Here is a 16,714-nt window from a genome sequence, read left to right as displayed (position 1 = left end):
ATAACCTAAAACTCGGGTGGAGAAACCTGTGGCCTGCCAGATGATGCCAGACTCCAGCTCCCATAGATTCCAGCCAGCACGGTGAATGGTTGAAGACAATGGGCCTTGTAGTCTGAAAACATCTGGTGCCCCACCCCAGGCTAGAGGCTGAAGTGCAGCTGCAGTGCAGATGAGTCAGTCGCATGGCACTCACAGGCCCATTTGTTTTGCTGATGGGCCGGCCCTCCTGGTGCAGAGGCCTGTGCAATAGTAATGCAGCCATCTCCTACTGGCGATTGGTCAGCGAGGTCTTGGTCTCCTTATTGCTGATTGCCATGCAAAAAATGGGGGGTGGTACTCTGGGAAACAATGCCTTATGCTTCATTAGGTAAGCCAAAAGACTTCACACTTGAAACAAGACACTCCGTAAATATCTGTGGGGCCTCTGAATACGGTGGGATGAGTCGGGGTTAGGCTAGTTTGTCTTAACACGGCTGCTTCCTCCCACAGGGGTTTGTGCGCTCAATAACTGCATTTATGCCATGGGGGGCTTTGATGGCACACTACAACTCAACAGCGTGGAGCGTTACGATGTGGAGGCGGGCACCTGGTCCTTTGCGGCACCCATGAGCCACCGCCGGAGTGCGCTAGGGGTCACTGTGCACCAGGGCAAGATCTACGTCTTGGGTAAGCTTGGCCAGGGTAGCTCTCTGCTGGGGGGGAGGTGGCAAAAGGACAAAAGGCTGCAGAAGACAGGGTTGGCATAGCTCTTTTTTACCTACCCCCCCCCTTAGTGTATCTATATTTTTAAAAGAGAACATGATCATATGTATGGTGGATAAAGACACTGGGACGAATTCAGTGTGGGGCTAAACAGATTGCTCCATCAGCTTGTCTGATGAAATCATCTCCCCTATGCTGTTCCCAGGGTTTTCCCAAGCCAATATGGGGGTGTCGCAGCTATTGTGCTAACACAAGCCTACTGGTGCTGTGGTCTAAACCACTGAGCCTCTTGGGCTTGCCGATCGGAAGGTTAGCAGTTCAAATTCCCACAATGGGGTGAGCTCCCGTTGCTCTGTCCCAGCTTCTGCCAACCCAGCAATTTGAAAGCATGCCAGTGCAAACAGATAGATAGGTACCACTGCGGTGGGAAGGTAAACGGTGTTTCCGTGCGCTCTGGCTTCCATCAGTGTCCCATTGTGCCAGAATTGGTTTAGTCATGCTGGTGACATGACCCGAAAAGCTGTCTGTGGACAAACGCCCGCTCGCTCGGCCTGAAAGCAAGATGAGCACCACAACCCCATAGTCACATTTGACTTAAACGCCATGGGGCCTTTAACTTTTTTACCTATGCACAGGCATGGTGGAAGCGATTAGTTGGACATGGTCACTTGATTTTCTTGTGTGTGTTAATTGCTGGCTCTCTCCCCATGCAGGTGGCTATGATGGTCACACCTTCCTGGATAGCGTTGAATGTTATGATCCCACCACCGATACTTGGACCGAGGTGACCCACATGACATCAGGCCGGAGTGGGGTGGGGGTGGCCATCACCATGGAGCCATGCCGCAAACAGGGCGATGAGAACTGCCATTGCTAAGAGAGTGCAGAGTTTCCTTTCAAATGGAGGAAAGAAAACAAATGGGAGAAGATTCAGTATTAAGACAAGCCTAGTGCTAAGTTCTGTTCTGCCAGGACCAAGGAAAAGTGCCAAGGATGAGCAAAACTTCAAAACTGAATTTGAACTACCTATGAGGGGCAGTGACTCTGAAGTCCCTGCTCTGAGCTTTTTATCAGGGTAGTGTATCTGGTGATTTACGATTGACCCTGCCTCATTCTAGTACAGTGGTACCTCTGGTTGCGAACGGGATCCGTTCTGGAGGCCCATTCGCAACATGAAAAGCCTGCAACCTGAAGTGCCGTATCTGCACAGGTGTGTGACGCAATTTGGCGCTTGTGTGCAAGCGGCGAAACCCAGAAGTAACCCTTTCCGGTACTTCCAGGTCACCCCAGGACACAACCTGAAAAAACGTATCATGAAGCAAATGTAACATGAGGTATGACTGTATTGGGAATCGTCTAAAAAAGGAACCTGCCTATGAGAATTGCAGACGAGAGCTTGATGTTCACAGTGCCCTTCTTTCCAGATGTCTGGCAAGGAATAGTCTAATTATTGGGGGTGGGGGTCTCCTTTGCATGGAACGCTTGGGAATACCTTGTAAATAGAGCATTCCTGCCTATTTGAAATGTTTATTGAACAGACAGTTTGACATCAAATTCAAGTCTGGATTTTTCTAAAGTTTCCTCTCTGCCTATTCAAACTGGTAAATTTTGACAGAATGCTGCAAAAGGAAGAAAACTGGGCAGACTGTTTGCTCTTGTGTGGCTGATAGTTCTGCAAGGTAAGTGAACATAGAACAGGACCCTAAAAAGACTTCAGGTGGGCCCTGGCTGCTTTTGAATTATTGCCACCCCATGAGAAGTGCGTGGCCAGGCTGCTTCCTGCATCAATTGGTTTTGTTTTTGTTTTTACCATCAAATTTACTGGCTTGAAATGAACTGGTTTTTAAATTACACTTCTCACACAAATAAAGCAACTTTTTGTGATTAGTACGAAAGTTTATTTCTTCTTGCGCTCTATTTACAGCTCTGACAAATGTTACAACAGGGAAAGAAACAATGATCGCCTATAATAGGTAAAGCCACTGTACATTCACGTCAAGGGTCATCTCCTTCACCAGGCTGTGCTCACAAGGTTCCACAGGTAGTCACAGATGAAGCTGCGGGAGTGTTGGCTGCTGTCAAGATTGATAGGCTGAGCAATGTCTGGCCCATAATGAACTGAAGGCAAAAAGGGTTAAGGAAAAAAACATTGTCTCCCCTCCCTGCAAGGAACCCCTATTTGCCTGCAGCGGAAGGATACTTCCTTTGACTATTGTTGGCTCGCAGGAGTAGTCCCAGTCGATGCGGCAGATCTGGTAATAAAGGTGCACAATATACCTGTAAGACAAAATTGAACGTATGAAGCTTCCCAGATCAGATCATTGCCTATTCTGGCACCTGTGGCTGAGATCCATTATATATACTACAGCCCCCTGAACATAAAAATCCTATCTGTTTGATCTCAATATTACTTATGCACGATACTACTGTTCAAAGCACTTCAAAAGCCTAAGCTGGTTGTCATCCTTAGAGCACTGTAAGGTAAGTCACTAATTACTCCTCAGTTGCCAGTAGTGGAGGGGGCAGAGGCCAAGATACAATGTGGGCTGTAGTGCCTAATAAGGGTTTGGCGAAGTAAATAAGTACAATGTGAGGACTTCTTGATTCATGGCTCAGTCCCTTGGCTACTCAAGGGTGGGTAGGGGGAAATATCCCAGTTGCACCCACTGGCCATTAAAAAGTGGATAGCTCATTACCCAAAATCCTCAGGGAGAAGTAACAAAACTGGGTTCCAGTTTACTTGGAACTTTTAAACCAGTTCAGTGTCACGGGACAAGGAAGAAGCCACAAAGGGACAAAGAGAATAGACACAGGCTTATGCCTCATTCCCAGTCCAATAAACCATGGTTGCATTAGACTAGAGATCAAAATGTCTTAATTGAGCCACTATCTATAGCTGGACCTGGGATACGATGCTAGGCCAACACTTCTGTACAGACCACTCACAATCACTCCATCTCAGGATATAAGCAGTGTCAGAGCCACCCGTGGTCCCAGCTCACAAGAGACCAAAGTCCAGTCCAAGTTATATACAAAAGGTTTTATTGAAGAACATTGTTGTCGTTACATCCAAGCTCCGTGGCTCCGCATCTGTTACCCTTAGATGTTAGAAGTCCCCTCTGAGTCAGTCCCGCCCCTGCACCAGCTTAAGAGGCTTGTACTGCTCCACCTTTTCCTCTCTTTCCTTTTCCGCAGGGTCTTCCTGCCCCCCTGTGCTCCCTCCCTCCGGGACCCCCCCGAGGCTGAGTCTTCTGCCGCCTGCTCCCCCCTCCTTCGTGCTTTGGGACCAGGCTCCTCCTCAGGGCTCTCCTCATTTCCGCGCGCCTCCACATTTGAACTTGGCGCGCGTACGTTGCCTCTGACCTTCCTTTCGACCGTTACGCTACTCTCGGTACTACACTCCTCCCCTTCCGGCAGGACGTTTTGCTCCGAACTCCTTCCCCTCTCTGCTCCCTGTTCTGCTCTTTCTGACACACTGGCAACTCCACCCCCTTCACTCCGTTCCGACGGAGAGGCCGGTCCCGATCTCCAGCCCCCACTGGGGATTCCCCCTTCGTTCCCCTGCTTCTGACTGCCTCCCTCTCTACTGCCCCTTGGCCTGACCAGGGGGGCTCCCTTTTGGGAATCCTCGGATTCACTTGACGGACTCACTGACAACCTCGGGTCGTCGTCGTCCTCTTCCTCGTCGCCCTGGGACCCCTCCCCCTCGCTCTCTGTCCCTGAAACCCTGACATCCATCCCCCCCTCGAAACCCCCCCTTCCCCCCTCCCGCCCATCGGGTGCAGGTTGTAGGAGCTGCAGCTCTTCGGAGGTGGATGCAGGATACAGGTTGTGTACCTCCATATCCTCTGCTTGCAGTTCGGTGTATGAGTGTTCGAATTCGGGTTCTTGACCCAAAGTGTTCTCTTCTCCCTCTTCCATTGGTACCTCGTCTGGTGCTGCCGGCCAAGGTCCCGTCAGCCATTTCCTGCGCCAGTCCTCCTCTGGTTGCTCGTCCCACCAATAAAAGGGTTCTGTGTCCACCCCTGAGCACGATCCCCTGGGCGGGCTAGATTCTGGCGTTCTCTCCTCGGCTGAAGAAAAACCCCGGAAAGTACTGTCTGAGAGTGTGGGCGTAAAGAGCCAGTCATCAAAGTACTCGGCTGGCATGGGTCTATGCGGGAAAAGGGCATGGAACTCGTCTTTTAGAAGAGGTTCGTCTAAAGCGTAGCCCGGCACCCAACCGTTGGCACTGGCTGGAGTGCCCTCTGTGGCTAGAAAGTATTCTACCCCCTCTTCCCCCCATCTCGAGTCCAGGATTTCTGTGACCTCGTTGAGTGGTTCGGCCCTAGGCGCCCTCTCCCTCTCCTGTGACTTAGTGTGTAGTTGCGGGACTGTTTCAGACTCCTGAAACCTGTGCGGTGCCTTGTAGGGGGTGAGCACCGACCTATGAAATACCGGATGCACTCTGGAACCTTCGGGGAGGGCTAGTCGAAAGGCTACAGGGTTGATCTTAGCCTCCACCTGGTACGGCCCTAACTGCCTGTGCCCTAGCTTCTTCTTGGCCAACGACTTGGCTGGCATCGCTTGGGCGGCTAACCACACCCAGTCCCCCACCTGGATCTCCTCCCCCGCTCTCCTGTTTTTGTCTGCCTGCACCTTATATGCTTGCTTGGCCAGCTCCAAATGTCTCCGCAACTCTTCGTGCACCTCCTGCAGCTCCGCTGCAAACTGGTCGGCTTCTTGCGGCACCCCCTCTCTCGGTGCCCCGAACCCCGGGAAGGTTCTGGGATGACGACCGTTGTTCGCGAAGAACGGCGTCACCCCCGTGGACGCGTGCTTCGTGTTGTTATAGGCAAACTCTGCCATCGGCAGGTAGTCCACCCAAGCTGCGGGTCGCTGATTGGCGTAACATCTCAGGTACTGCTGCATGATCGCGTTGACCCTCTCAGCTTGGCCGTTGGTCTGTGGGTGTCTCGCCGACGTAAGGTTGATCTTGACGTTCAGGATACCTAAAAGCTTCTGCCAAAAATTGGAAACAAACTGGCGCCCCCTGTCGGACAGGATGGACTGCGGCAGCCCATGCACCTTGAACACGTGATCAATGAAGAGTTTGGCAGTCTGTTCCGCCGTCGCCACCTTTGCGCACGGAATGAAGTGCGCCATCTTGGTGAACAGGTCCACAACCACCAGTACCGCCGTCTTCCCTCTGGAGCTGGGCAGGTCAGTAACGAAGTCCAGGGCTACCCTCTCCCACGGTTGCTGTGGCGTTTCCAGCGGTTCCAACAGCCCCGCTGGCTTCTGGTGTACTGGCTTGGACCTTTGACAAGTGTCACACCTGGCGACGTAATCCGCTACCTCTCCACGCATCCGAGGCCACCAAAAGTCCCTTGCCACCAGTTCTATTGTCTTCTCCTTGCCGAAGTGGCCCGCACTGGGGGCGTCGTGCAACTGCTGCAGAACCTTTGCACGAAGCTCGTCGCTTGGCACGTAGAGGGCACCTTTGCGAGTTAGCAGCCCGTTGCGTAGTTGGAAATCTTCGCCACTCTGCACACCTCTGCGCAACTCCTCCATCTTGGACTGTGCGAACTGATCCACTTGCAACGCGCGTCGCACCGCGTCCAGATCTACTGTGATGGCAGCGCACGACCACGCCTGCGGTGCGAAAATGTGCCTGGCTGCTACTGGTGTCGCTTCATCGAGATATTGCGGTTTCCTGGATAGCGCATCGGCTATAACGTTGGAATCTCCGGGGATGTACTCTATCCGAAAGTCGAAATCCGCGAAGAATTCCGCCCAGCGCATGTGTCTCTGGCTTTGGAGCTTCGCCGTGCGCCAATACTCTAGGTTCTTGTGATCCGTGCGGACCTGTACTGTGTGCTTGGCTCCTATGAGGAAGTGTCGCCACGCTTTGAACACTGCGTGAATGGCCAACAGCTCTCTGTCCCATATGGTGTAGTTTTGCTCCGCCTTGCTAAGCTTTCGGGAGTAAAAGGCACCGGGTCTCCAGTTCCCATGTGGATCTTCTTGCAGGAGCACGGCTCCAACCACCCTGTCTGACGCGTCGGTCTCTACTCGCATGGGCCTGCCTGGATTCACGTGCAGCAGCTGCTCCTCGGAGGCGAAAAGGCTTTTAAGCTTCCGAAAAGAGCGCTCCGCCTGTTCCGTCCACACGAACCTCTTCTTCTTGGAACTCAGAGTGTCCGTGATCGCTGCCGTCTCCTTTGCAAAACCTCTGATGAATTTGCGGTAGAAGTTGGCGAAGCCGACGAATCTCTGGACTTCCTTCCGATTGCGTGGGCTCTTCCAGTCCAACACTGCGCGGACCTTGACACTGTCCATGGCCAGCCCCTTGTCGGACAGCTTGTAGCCCAGGAAATCCACCTCCGTCACATCAAACTGGCACTTCTCTAACTTGGCGTAGAGCCTGTTCTCCCGTAGTCTTTGCAGGACTTCCTTTACGTCCCTCTCGTGGGCCTCTTCCGTCTCCGAAAAGATCAGGATGTCGTCGAGGAAACACACACATTTCTTGTAGAGGAGTCCCGCTAGCACGTGATGCATAAAGGCTTGGAAGACGTGAGATCCATTTTGGAGACCAAACGGCATAACTCTGTATTCATACGTGCCCAGAGGCGTGAACATGGCCGTTTTCCACTCATCGCCCTCCCGGATGCGTATGAGGTTATACGCTCCACGCAGATCCAATTTGGTGAAGATCTTCCCCTTCCTCACGGTTGCTAGGAGATCATCAATCTTAGGCATGGGGAAGGCCTTGGGTTTGGTCATACTGTTTATGGTTCTATAGTCCACAATGAGTCTCTTTTGGGGCGTGTCCTTCTTCTTCACAAAGAACACAGGACTGCCCCCCACTGCTTTCGATTCCCGGATGAATCCACGCTTCAAATTGTGCTCTATGAACTCCCTGAGCTCTTGCATTTCGTCCTCAGACATGGAATACAGCTTTGCAGTCGGCAACTGTGCCCCCGGCACCAGATCGATGGCACAATCATAAGGTCTGTGGGGCGGCAACTGGTCAGCTTCCTTCTCGCAGAGAAACCTCCAGGAACCCTTCGTACTTGCTAGGTACTGCCTGCACCATGCCAAGTCGCAGCTGCTGCTCAGCCCCCTCCTCCTGGCAGGACTGGATGCAATTTTGAGCACAGTACGATGAACAAAAGGTGATCTGGCGTTGGTACCACGCTACAGCAGGACTGTGTCTCTCCAGCCAACTCATGCCTAATACTATAGGCGTGTCAGACAGGTGGGTGACATTGAAGCTAATGACTTCTCGGTGATCTCCAATCCGCATCACCATGGGAGGTGTCTGTTGCACAACTTGCCCTCCTAGCAATTTCCTGCCATCCACCGTGACTACGTTCAGAGGCGTTGTGGCGGGCAGAAGCGCTATGCGATGCTGCTTGACGAATTGCATCCCCACAAAATCGGCGTTGCTCCCCGAATCGATCGTGAGGGGCACTTCTAGGGTGGTCCCATTTGGCAACTGAAGTGTTGCAGTGAGCTGCACCGCTGGCTTGGGTGGTAAAGGGTCTGGGTTGCAAAGACGCTGGGGACTGTTCTACAGATTCGCCTGGCTGAGCCCCAGCAATTCTGCTTCCAGCCAGGCATTGTCGTTTCCCTGAGGTTCCTCTTCCTGGATCACTTCTGCAGCTACCGTCGCTAAAGCTGCAGTGTGTTTCTGGAGCCTCTGGGGGCACTCTTTCGCCATGTGCAGTGCACTGTCGCAGATGTAACACTTCCTGGTCCCTCTAGGAGGCTTCGCCTTTACTGCACCGGAAGCTGGGGCTCTGGCTGTTGCTTGAGCCTTAGCACCACCAAGTTCCATCGGCTCCTCCCCCTGCCTCCCCAGCGGCGAGTGATGTGACTGACTGAACTCCCTGGGGATGAAAGAAGACGTCCTCGCTGGTGGACGCACCTGACGTTCTTCCTCATTGTGCCAAGGACGTCCCTCGTGACGTATCCCAATCGCCAGAGCCCTCTGCACCACCTCCTCCAGGGTCTGAGGTCTGTCTCCCCTGGCAAGTTCGTCCTTTATGGGACCGCTGAGACCCTCCCAGAACAAATCCCTCACAGGTGTGCAGTCTTTCTCCCAGCGTAACGCAGTCAGTAAAGCAAAAAATCCGGAATGGTACTGACGCACAGTGGCTTTGCCTTGCCGCAGTCCAAATATCTCCCTGCGTGCAAGATCCAAATCTACGGTTGACTGGAAGCAGGCATCCATCGCTTTAATGAATTCATCAGAATCGCGGCGGGCAGGGCCATCTTCACGCCACAAATTGCGCAACCAGTCTCTGGCCGGCCCATGCAAGTGAGAAACAATAAACCCCACTTTCTCCTCCTCATCTTTAAAGTCATGACGAAGCAAGTGCAATGCATACAAAACGTCTGCTCTGAAACTGGGGTAGTGCTTCAGGTTCCCATCGAAGTGGGTGACTAGGCTGCCCCCCCGCCTTCCAAGTCCAATGCCCTCTGATCTGGACCCTGGGAACCCTTCCCTGTTTGCACGCTCCCACCTTGTTTGCAGGTCCTGGCAGCGCTTCTCCATTTCGTCATGCTTCTTCTGAGACGCAAGGACTGCAGCGGTGAGTTCGGAAACTGTAGTTCGCAGTGCTGTCAGCTGATCCTCCGCACTCATGGCTGTCACCGTTTGTGAGCTTTGCAAAAAAAAATTTTGCGTTCTTTGGGAGGGGACTTACTGTCAGAGCCACCCGTGGTCCCAGCTCACAAGAGACCAAAGTCCAGTCCAAGTTATATACAAAAGGTTTTATTGAAGAACATTGTTGTCGTTACATCCAAGCTCCGTGGCTCCGCATCTGTTACCCTTAGATGTTAGAAGTCCCCTCTGAGTCAGTCCCGCCCCTGCACCAGCTTAAGAGGCTTGTACTGCTCCACCTTTTCCTCTCTTTCCTTTTCCGCAGGGTCTTCCTGCCCCCCTGTGCTCCCTCCCTCCGGGACTCCCCCGAGGCTGAGTCTTCTGCCGCCTGCTCCCCCCTCCTTCGTGCTTTGGGACCAGGCTCCTCCTCAGGGCTCTCCTCATTTCCGCGCGCCTCCACATTTGAACTTGGCGCGCGTACGTTGCCTCTGACCTTCCTTTCGACCGTTACGCTACTCTCGGTACTACACTCCTCCCCTTCCGGCAGGACGTTTTGCTCCGAACTCCTTCCCCTCTCTGCTCCCTGTTCTGCTCTTTCTGACACACTGGCAACTCCACCCCCTTCACTCCGTTCCGACGGAGAGGCCGGTCCCGATCTCCAGCCCCCACTGGGGATTCCCCCTTCGTTCCCCTGCTTCTGACTGCCTCCCTCTCTACTGCCCCTTGGCCTGACCAGGGGGGCTCCCTTTTGGGAATCCTCGGATTCACTTGACGGACTCACTGACAACCTCGGGTCGTCGTCGTCCTCTTCCTCGTCGCCCTGGGACCCCTCCCCCTCGCTCTCTGTCCCTGAAACCCTGACAAGCAGGAATCTTCTTGTACTTAAAAATGTTCTTGAAACTGCAGCCAGCAGCATTCTGCCTCTAACTCAGTGGGAAAAGAAGCAGAGGTTCTTGTCACTGGCTTGGGCAACTTTTAAGAAACATTTAATAAAGGGTAAGTGATACAATAATCTACTTTTTCCCTAACCAATTCCCTAACCAGGTTTAAATAAAAGGAGCAGAGGGAGGTCTCTACTTACATAGCCGATTTGGACACAATGGCATCATTATCTGCATTCTTCTCTTTCTGCCTGATTTCTTCTTTCAAAGCCTCCAGTTCTTTTCTTAAATCGGTATGATGTGAGTTAAGGAATAATAACTATGATGCATTCCCCAAACCCAACAGGGGCTATTGGTTTCAGCAAGGGCAAATTACTCTGAAATAGTTATTTGTCCTCTGAAGAAGGGCAACGAGGTGCCATGAAACTTTCTGATCTACTTGACTGCCTGTACAAAAAAGCAGACTAGAAATATAACACAATACAATGAAGCAAAAGGGTCTTCACATGGTGGACAGCTGAGCTGGATAAGCCTCTCTCCCTCCGTCTCAACTTACAAGTGGGAAAAATTAGGATTACAGTGAACGCTCGGGTTGCGAACATGATCCGTGCAGGATGCATTTGCAACCCACAGCGGCATGTCTGCGCATGCGCAAATTGCAATTTAGTGCTTCTGCGCATGCGCGACTGCCAAAACCTGGAAGTAACCTGTTCCAGTACTTCTAGGTTTCGGTGGTCCCTAACCCGAAGAAACACAACCTGAAGCATCTGTAATCTGAGGTATGACTGTACCGGTGATTGGGAACCTATGGTTCTTCAGATATTGTTGGACTACAACACCCATCATCCCTAACCATTGGTTGTGCTGGCTGGGGATGATGGGAGTTAGAGTCCAGTAACATATGGAACGCCTCACGTTTCCCAATCCAAGGCTGAGGTGCCTTCAGCAAAGTGTCTCTTGACTTGATTTTGTTCATCCCAAAATATATAAGCATGTACAGAGGAAAGGGAAAGCTGAGGGTAGTTAAGATGCACACGCGACTTTAAGAAATCTGATTTCAAAAAGCGAGACTCCTGAGTAAATAAGAGTTGCTTCATTAAGCCAAATGGTGTCTACTTTGAGAAGCGGCGTCTCCCTGAGATCTCATGGGCAGGTCTTCCTAAGCCCCAGTATTGAAGGTCCTTTTTGTGAGGCTACCAGGGATTGAGACTTTCTATATTCAAAGTAGGTTCTTTACCAGTGTCCCTTCCCATAAGAAGGGTTGGGGGAAAGGTAAAGTGAAGTCTTGCCCTCGTCAAAACAACAGCTGTTATCCCTGCTTGTTGAAATCAACAATTCCGGGAGAGAGACAGTGAATAACTCACCAGAAATTAGCAAGGACATAACAACTGAAAATACAGCTGAATACCAGTCCAGACAAATCAAGCTAAATCCACTCAGGTGGCTAAACATGAGTACCCTGCCTTGCTGACCCAGGATGGGATATACACCTTCACTTAGAAAAGTTACCAAACCTTGGCTGATCTGTAGCATGCTCTAATAGGGGAGAAATGTTTGAGGGATTGACCTCCCACCAGGGGATGTTTCGATTTGGCACCAGATGCAAATGGGAAAGGATATTTGGTGTTGGTCTTCAGTTCAGCAGCCTTCTCATTTGCCTGGAGCAATTCATCTTCAATTTTCTGCAGCTTTTGGAGGTTTGCATTCAGCTGCTGTTCCCTGTCGCAAAGTTTTTGGGCCACTTTCTCCTCTGCAGTCATGAGATCTGTCACAAGGAAAGGATAGGATATTAACTTTATGAAAGCACCCACTTCAGTTCTCCTGATGGTATTTAGGTAGCAGAACAAATCAACCCTCTTCCAGAAAACATTTTGGATCATCTGTTCTTTTATGACAGCTGCTTTTAACAGATTTCTACTGTCAGAAATGTACTACTTTTGCAGATACTTGATTTTGTATTAAATTGTGTGTGAGAGAGACAGACAGACATATAATTGCACATATATTTGCTACCTTTTAACAAAATGCAGCCTATAAATGTTTATCAGCAAACAAACATTATTACTACTAGTGACAAGCACCTCTCCTTTAAATCCAATACCCCTTCACTTTGGGTTTACAGCTGAGAGACTTGCACTGATTCTGCAAAGCCCCACTGGAATCAAACACAGCCACACTGAGATTCCATGAACATGAGGATATTTTTTTACAGAAGACCCTCTGGATCCTTTCCGATTCTATGATTTAACAAAAAGATCAGTTGGTGAGATTTGGGAATAACTACGCTGTGGGTTAAACCACAGAGCCTAGGACTTGCCGATCAGAAGGCCGGCGGTTCGAATCCCCGTGACAGGGTGAGCTCCCGTTGCTCGGTTCCTGCTCCTGCCAACCTAGCAGTTCGAAAGCACGTCAAAGTGCAAGTAGATAAATAGGTACCGCTTCGGTGGGAAGGTAAATGGCATTTCCGTGCGCTGCTCTGGTTCACCAGAAGCGGTTTAGTCATGCTGGCCACATGACCCGGAAGCTGTACGCCAGCTTCCTTGGCCAATAAAGTGAGATGAGCGCCGCAATCCCAGAGTCGGCCATGACTGGACCTAATGGTCAGGGGTCCCTTTACCTTTACTATTCTTGAATGTTTCCAAGTTGTGGGAAGCGAGTTACCAGCTAAAATATTGTGGCTATCTGTGGAACTGTTTGTTCATTAGATGCTTTGCAAAAGGATGCGGTGAATCCATCAGGGCCAGAGATTTTCCCACCTTCAAGTTTGCCCATTCCAGCGGAGCCTTTCCATGCGGCTAAGTGAGGCTAATAGGGGAGTAATTATCCTCAAAAAAACACACACAAAAACCCAGGGCCGGGGGAGGGGGTCTGCTCCACCTGCAGATCATCCAATTCCTGCCGCCCATCTTGAGTGCAATGCACTGCGCGTTTTGGCAACTCTCCAAAGCTGTTGCCATGAGCAGAGGGCACCTGTTTTTAAGATGAAATTTGGACTTAATTAACAGGCATGCTCTGAACTAGGAGGGATAAAGTATTCTGCTAATTGAATCAGCCACTGAGTGCCAAGGTTTCGACCTGAAGAAGGGCTGTCATTGTGATCGGATCTGTATGTTTGGGGAGGTGAGCCTGCATTATTTTCTCTTGATATAGTATGCATTTGCTGTTTCGTTCAGCAAATCTCCCCTGAAAGACTGACTGTTTGAAATATGCAAGCGGGATTGAAAGAATATTGTTATTGTTATGGTTTAACTACAAAATTGACTATGTGAAATTTTGACTAAGATTCTGACAACAAACCTCAATGGAATGATAAAAAGAATTATTGATGGAGTTACAGTGGTGCCTCGCAAGACGAAAAGAATCCGTTCCACGAGTCTCTTCGTCTTGCGGTTTTTTCGTCTTGCAAAGCAAGCCCATTAGCGGCTTAGCGGATCAGCTGATAAGCGCCTTAGCGGATCAGCTGATAAGCGCCTTAGCGGATCAGCTGATAAGCGCCTTAGCGACTTGGGGAAAGGGAAAAAACCCCGCAGGAACTCGCAAGACATTTTCGTCTTGCGAAGCAAGCCCATAGGAAATTCGTTTTGCGAAGCACCTCCAAAACGGAAAACCCTTTCGTCTAGCGGATTTTCCATCTTGCAAGGCATTTGTCTTGCGGGGCACCACTGTATAGTGTTTTCACTGAGGCATCAGCTTATTATCAGCTGGAACGAGATCGCAGAAGGGAATTTTGGATATGTGCCCAGCGCTAATGTTGGAAGACTAGATCTTCCTTTGTCTTGGATGTGACGCGTTGAGTTTTACCTTTGTGTGCAGAAACCAAAAGTGGCTTCACTGAAGATTTTGGATTAAAACAGGAAAATAAAGAGAAGAAAATAAAAAAAATTTCACACAGAACTACAATGTACTAACCCGCTTGCTAAACTAATTCAGAGGCTGGGGTAGGTGAGCCTCCATTATCCTCTTTTGATATATTTTATATTTGCTGTTTTATTCAGCAAATCTCTCCCGAAAGACTGATGTTTGAAATGCAAGCAGGATTGAAAGAATATCTTGTTATTGCCATTGTTATGGTTTAATCACAAAACTGACTGTGTGAAATTTTTACAATGATTCTGGCAATGGTCTTCAATGGAATAATATAAAAAAGGGAAACCAAAAGTGAATTGCTGAGGACTTTGGATTACAACAGGAAAATAAAGAATTCACAGAGAACTGCAATGCACTAACCCACTTGCTAAACTAAATCAGACTGCTAAAAAATAAATGAAGGATCAACATCGGGAATGTTTTATTTGGACTAATTAAGAAATGCAGTATGAGATTAGAACATCAACCCCCGAACTTCAGAGCATGGAAAGTCACCCAAAAGATATATAATCCAACCATGCAGTTCCTATGCAGGCAATGATCAGACTAACACCTGATAGCTAAGCTTCACTAGTGGACTAGGAACATGTGGTGCTATAATGTTCATCCAACCCCAAGCAAGTGCAGGGACCCTGGTCTATACAGGGTTTCAATACATGAGGGCTGGTATTCAGCTAAGTTTTGCTAAGGGTAGACCCACTGAAATTAATGGGCCTAACTTAGTCATGTTCATTAATTTCAGAGGGTGCACTGTAGAGTATATACAACTTAGATATGTACTGGTGTTCCAGGCCTTATGGGCATAAGCATAAAATCACATAAATGGGGAGCACCCTCTAAAAAGCCTCTTAAATGGCCGCCACCTGTAACAAAATTAAGAGATACATAGTATCACACTCAGTAACATACTCAATCACAATTGTTGCTATGCAGTTAGGAGGAAAGGTGTACCTTTCAGCAGCTGGGCTGTGCTCTTTTGAGTATTCCAGAGTTTGTTGAGCATCTGCTCCTCTTTCACTAGAGTCTCCTTCAGGATTTCTGCTCCATTGGCTCTTGTCATCATTTCAAGCAGCTGTTTGGTCCTTCTGTCTAGATGTTGTAACTCTTCACTGAGGGCAGCCATCGCACCTATTAATATGCCAAGCTAAAGGGCAGGGGGAAGAGGGTCAGCATTTGGGGGATTCTAAGGCATGCAATCTCCCAGCAATTTCCAGAGGAAGGGTGATCTCCTGCTTGATCCCCCCACCCAAAGTCCCTTTGCATAAATGCCAAAAGTGGCAGCAAGTTATGGACGAGTCATCCAATATGGGCAAAACAGGGTGGAAGCAGCAGTGTGCCCTACCATTTCTACTGTTACCAGTAAAAGGTAAAGGTAAAGAGACCCCTGACCGTTAGGTCGAGTCACGGACAACTCTGGGGTTGCAGCACTCATCTTGCTTTACTGGCCGAGGGAGCCGCGTACAGCTTCCGGGTCATGTGGCCAGCATGACTAAGCTGCTTCTGGCAAACCAGAGCAGCACACAGAAATGCCATTTACCTTGCCGCCGGAGCAGTACCTATTTATCTACTTGCACTCTGATGTGCTTTTGAACTGCTAGGTTGAGAGGAGCTGAGACCAAGCAATGTGAGCTCACCCCGTCGCAGGGATTCGAACCGCCGACCTTCTGATCAGCAAGCCCTAGGCTCTGTGGTTTAACCCACAGCGCCAACCCATTATTATTATTATTATTATTATTATTATTATTATTATTATTATTATTAAAAAGTCTCAGCACATATCTGCTACCCAACAAAGGCTTTCTACCAGTTTTTACAATATTTGGCTACCCAACACCTATGTAGCGAAGTGCACTTGTAAATTATTATTATTGTTGTTGTTGTTGTTGTTGTTATTATCAGATGGATTACCACCAGAAGCATACAAAAGCTTCCAAGCGTGCATCACCCTCAAGCTTCCAAGCGTGCATCAGATGTCAAGAAGATAAATAACTATACAACTTTTAGAAAGGCATATGAAGGCAGCCCTGTGTAGGGAAGTTTTTTGGGCAACCAAGTCAGATGGGCGGGTTTCGACAAATAATAAAACTATATTTTTCTCCGTGCGCCCTACCCCGCCCATTCAATGCCGTATTCGGAGCAGTCAGTTCTTGCTGCCTCCCTGGCGCAAGATAGGCGCCATACTCGGAAGGAAGCGTCAAAGGGGCTGCTCGAGGGGCACTGGGCGCCCGGCTATTGCCCCCCCCCCGCCGGCCTTTCCCTTCCTGCCCCACCAAAACCCCAGGTTCGTCGCCGGCACTCTGCACATGGTCTAAGGCGCCCTTGACTGAGCTGAGCCTCGAGCAATCAGAGCAGGCCCGGCGGACAGGGGCAAGAGCGTAGCTACCCCCCCCCCCAAAAAGACAAGTAAACAAACAAAAATACCTAACTAAATGACCAACTGCATGGCAGATAACTTGGTCACCCCCCGCATTAGGCCTAGCCCCCCCCCCCAAGTCAATCCTGGCTGCGCCTCACATCGAATGGCGAGGTTCAGAAGCGAAGGACCCTCCTCGCTTGCCTTCCTGGCGTCGCCCGCGCGGATTCCGAACTCGGCGCCTCTGAAACGCTCATCGAACAGTCCGCCCTGATTGGGCGCCGTCGAAACTCGCGAGGCGCTCATTGGCCGCTTCTGGAA

General features: G+C 50.0%; 2 protein-coding genes across 4 annotated transcripts in view; one reads left to right on the top strand and one right to left on the bottom strand.

Moving 5' to 3' along the window:
- The window catches only part of KEAP1 (kelch like ECH associated protein 1), a 22,372-nt gene extending 19,783 nt beyond the window's left edge, over positions 1-2,589 (top strand). The window contains exons 5-6 of the mRNA XM_083719125.1: positions 490-666; positions 1,416-2,589. Coding sequence (XP_083575251.1) covers positions 490-666; positions 1,416-1,579 — 341 coding nt within the window. The 3' untranslated portion in view covers positions 1,580-2,589. The remainder of the gene's footprint in view (positions 1-489; positions 667-1,415) is intronic.
- On the bottom strand, positions 2,578-16,714 carry SPC24 (SPC24 component of NDC80 kinetochore complex). Of its 3 annotated transcripts, none has more exons than XM_083719877.1 (6): positions 16,598-16,714; positions 14,992-15,184; positions 11,794-11,938; positions 10,374-10,466; positions 2,903-2,979; positions 2,578-2,820 (listed from the first exon to the last, which is right to left on the bottom strand). In XM_083719877.1, the coding sequence occupies exons 1-6, from the start codon at positions 16,697-16,699 to the stop codon at positions 2,714-2,716; spliced, it is 717 nt and encodes a 238-aa protein (XP_083576003.1). In that variant the 5' UTR covers positions 16,700-16,714; the 3' UTR covers positions 2,578-2,713. The 3 variants fall into 3 exon arrangements, with proteins under 3 accessions (XP_083576003.1, XP_083576004.1, XP_083576005.1); XM_083719878.1 differs by having other exon boundaries at positions 16,555-16,706; XM_083719879.1 differs by lacking the exon at positions 16,598-16,714 and adding an exon at positions 16,462-16,504.

This window comes from Podarcis gaigeae (genome assembly GCF_964106915.1).
Source record: "Podarcis gaigeae genome assembly, chromosome: 17".
Taxonomy (NCBI): Eukaryota; Metazoa; Chordata; class Lepidosauria; order Squamata; family Lacertidae; genus Podarcis; species Podarcis gaigeae.
Note: the sequence above shows the minus strand (reverse complement) of the source record. Positions and strands in the feature narration are given on the sequence as shown.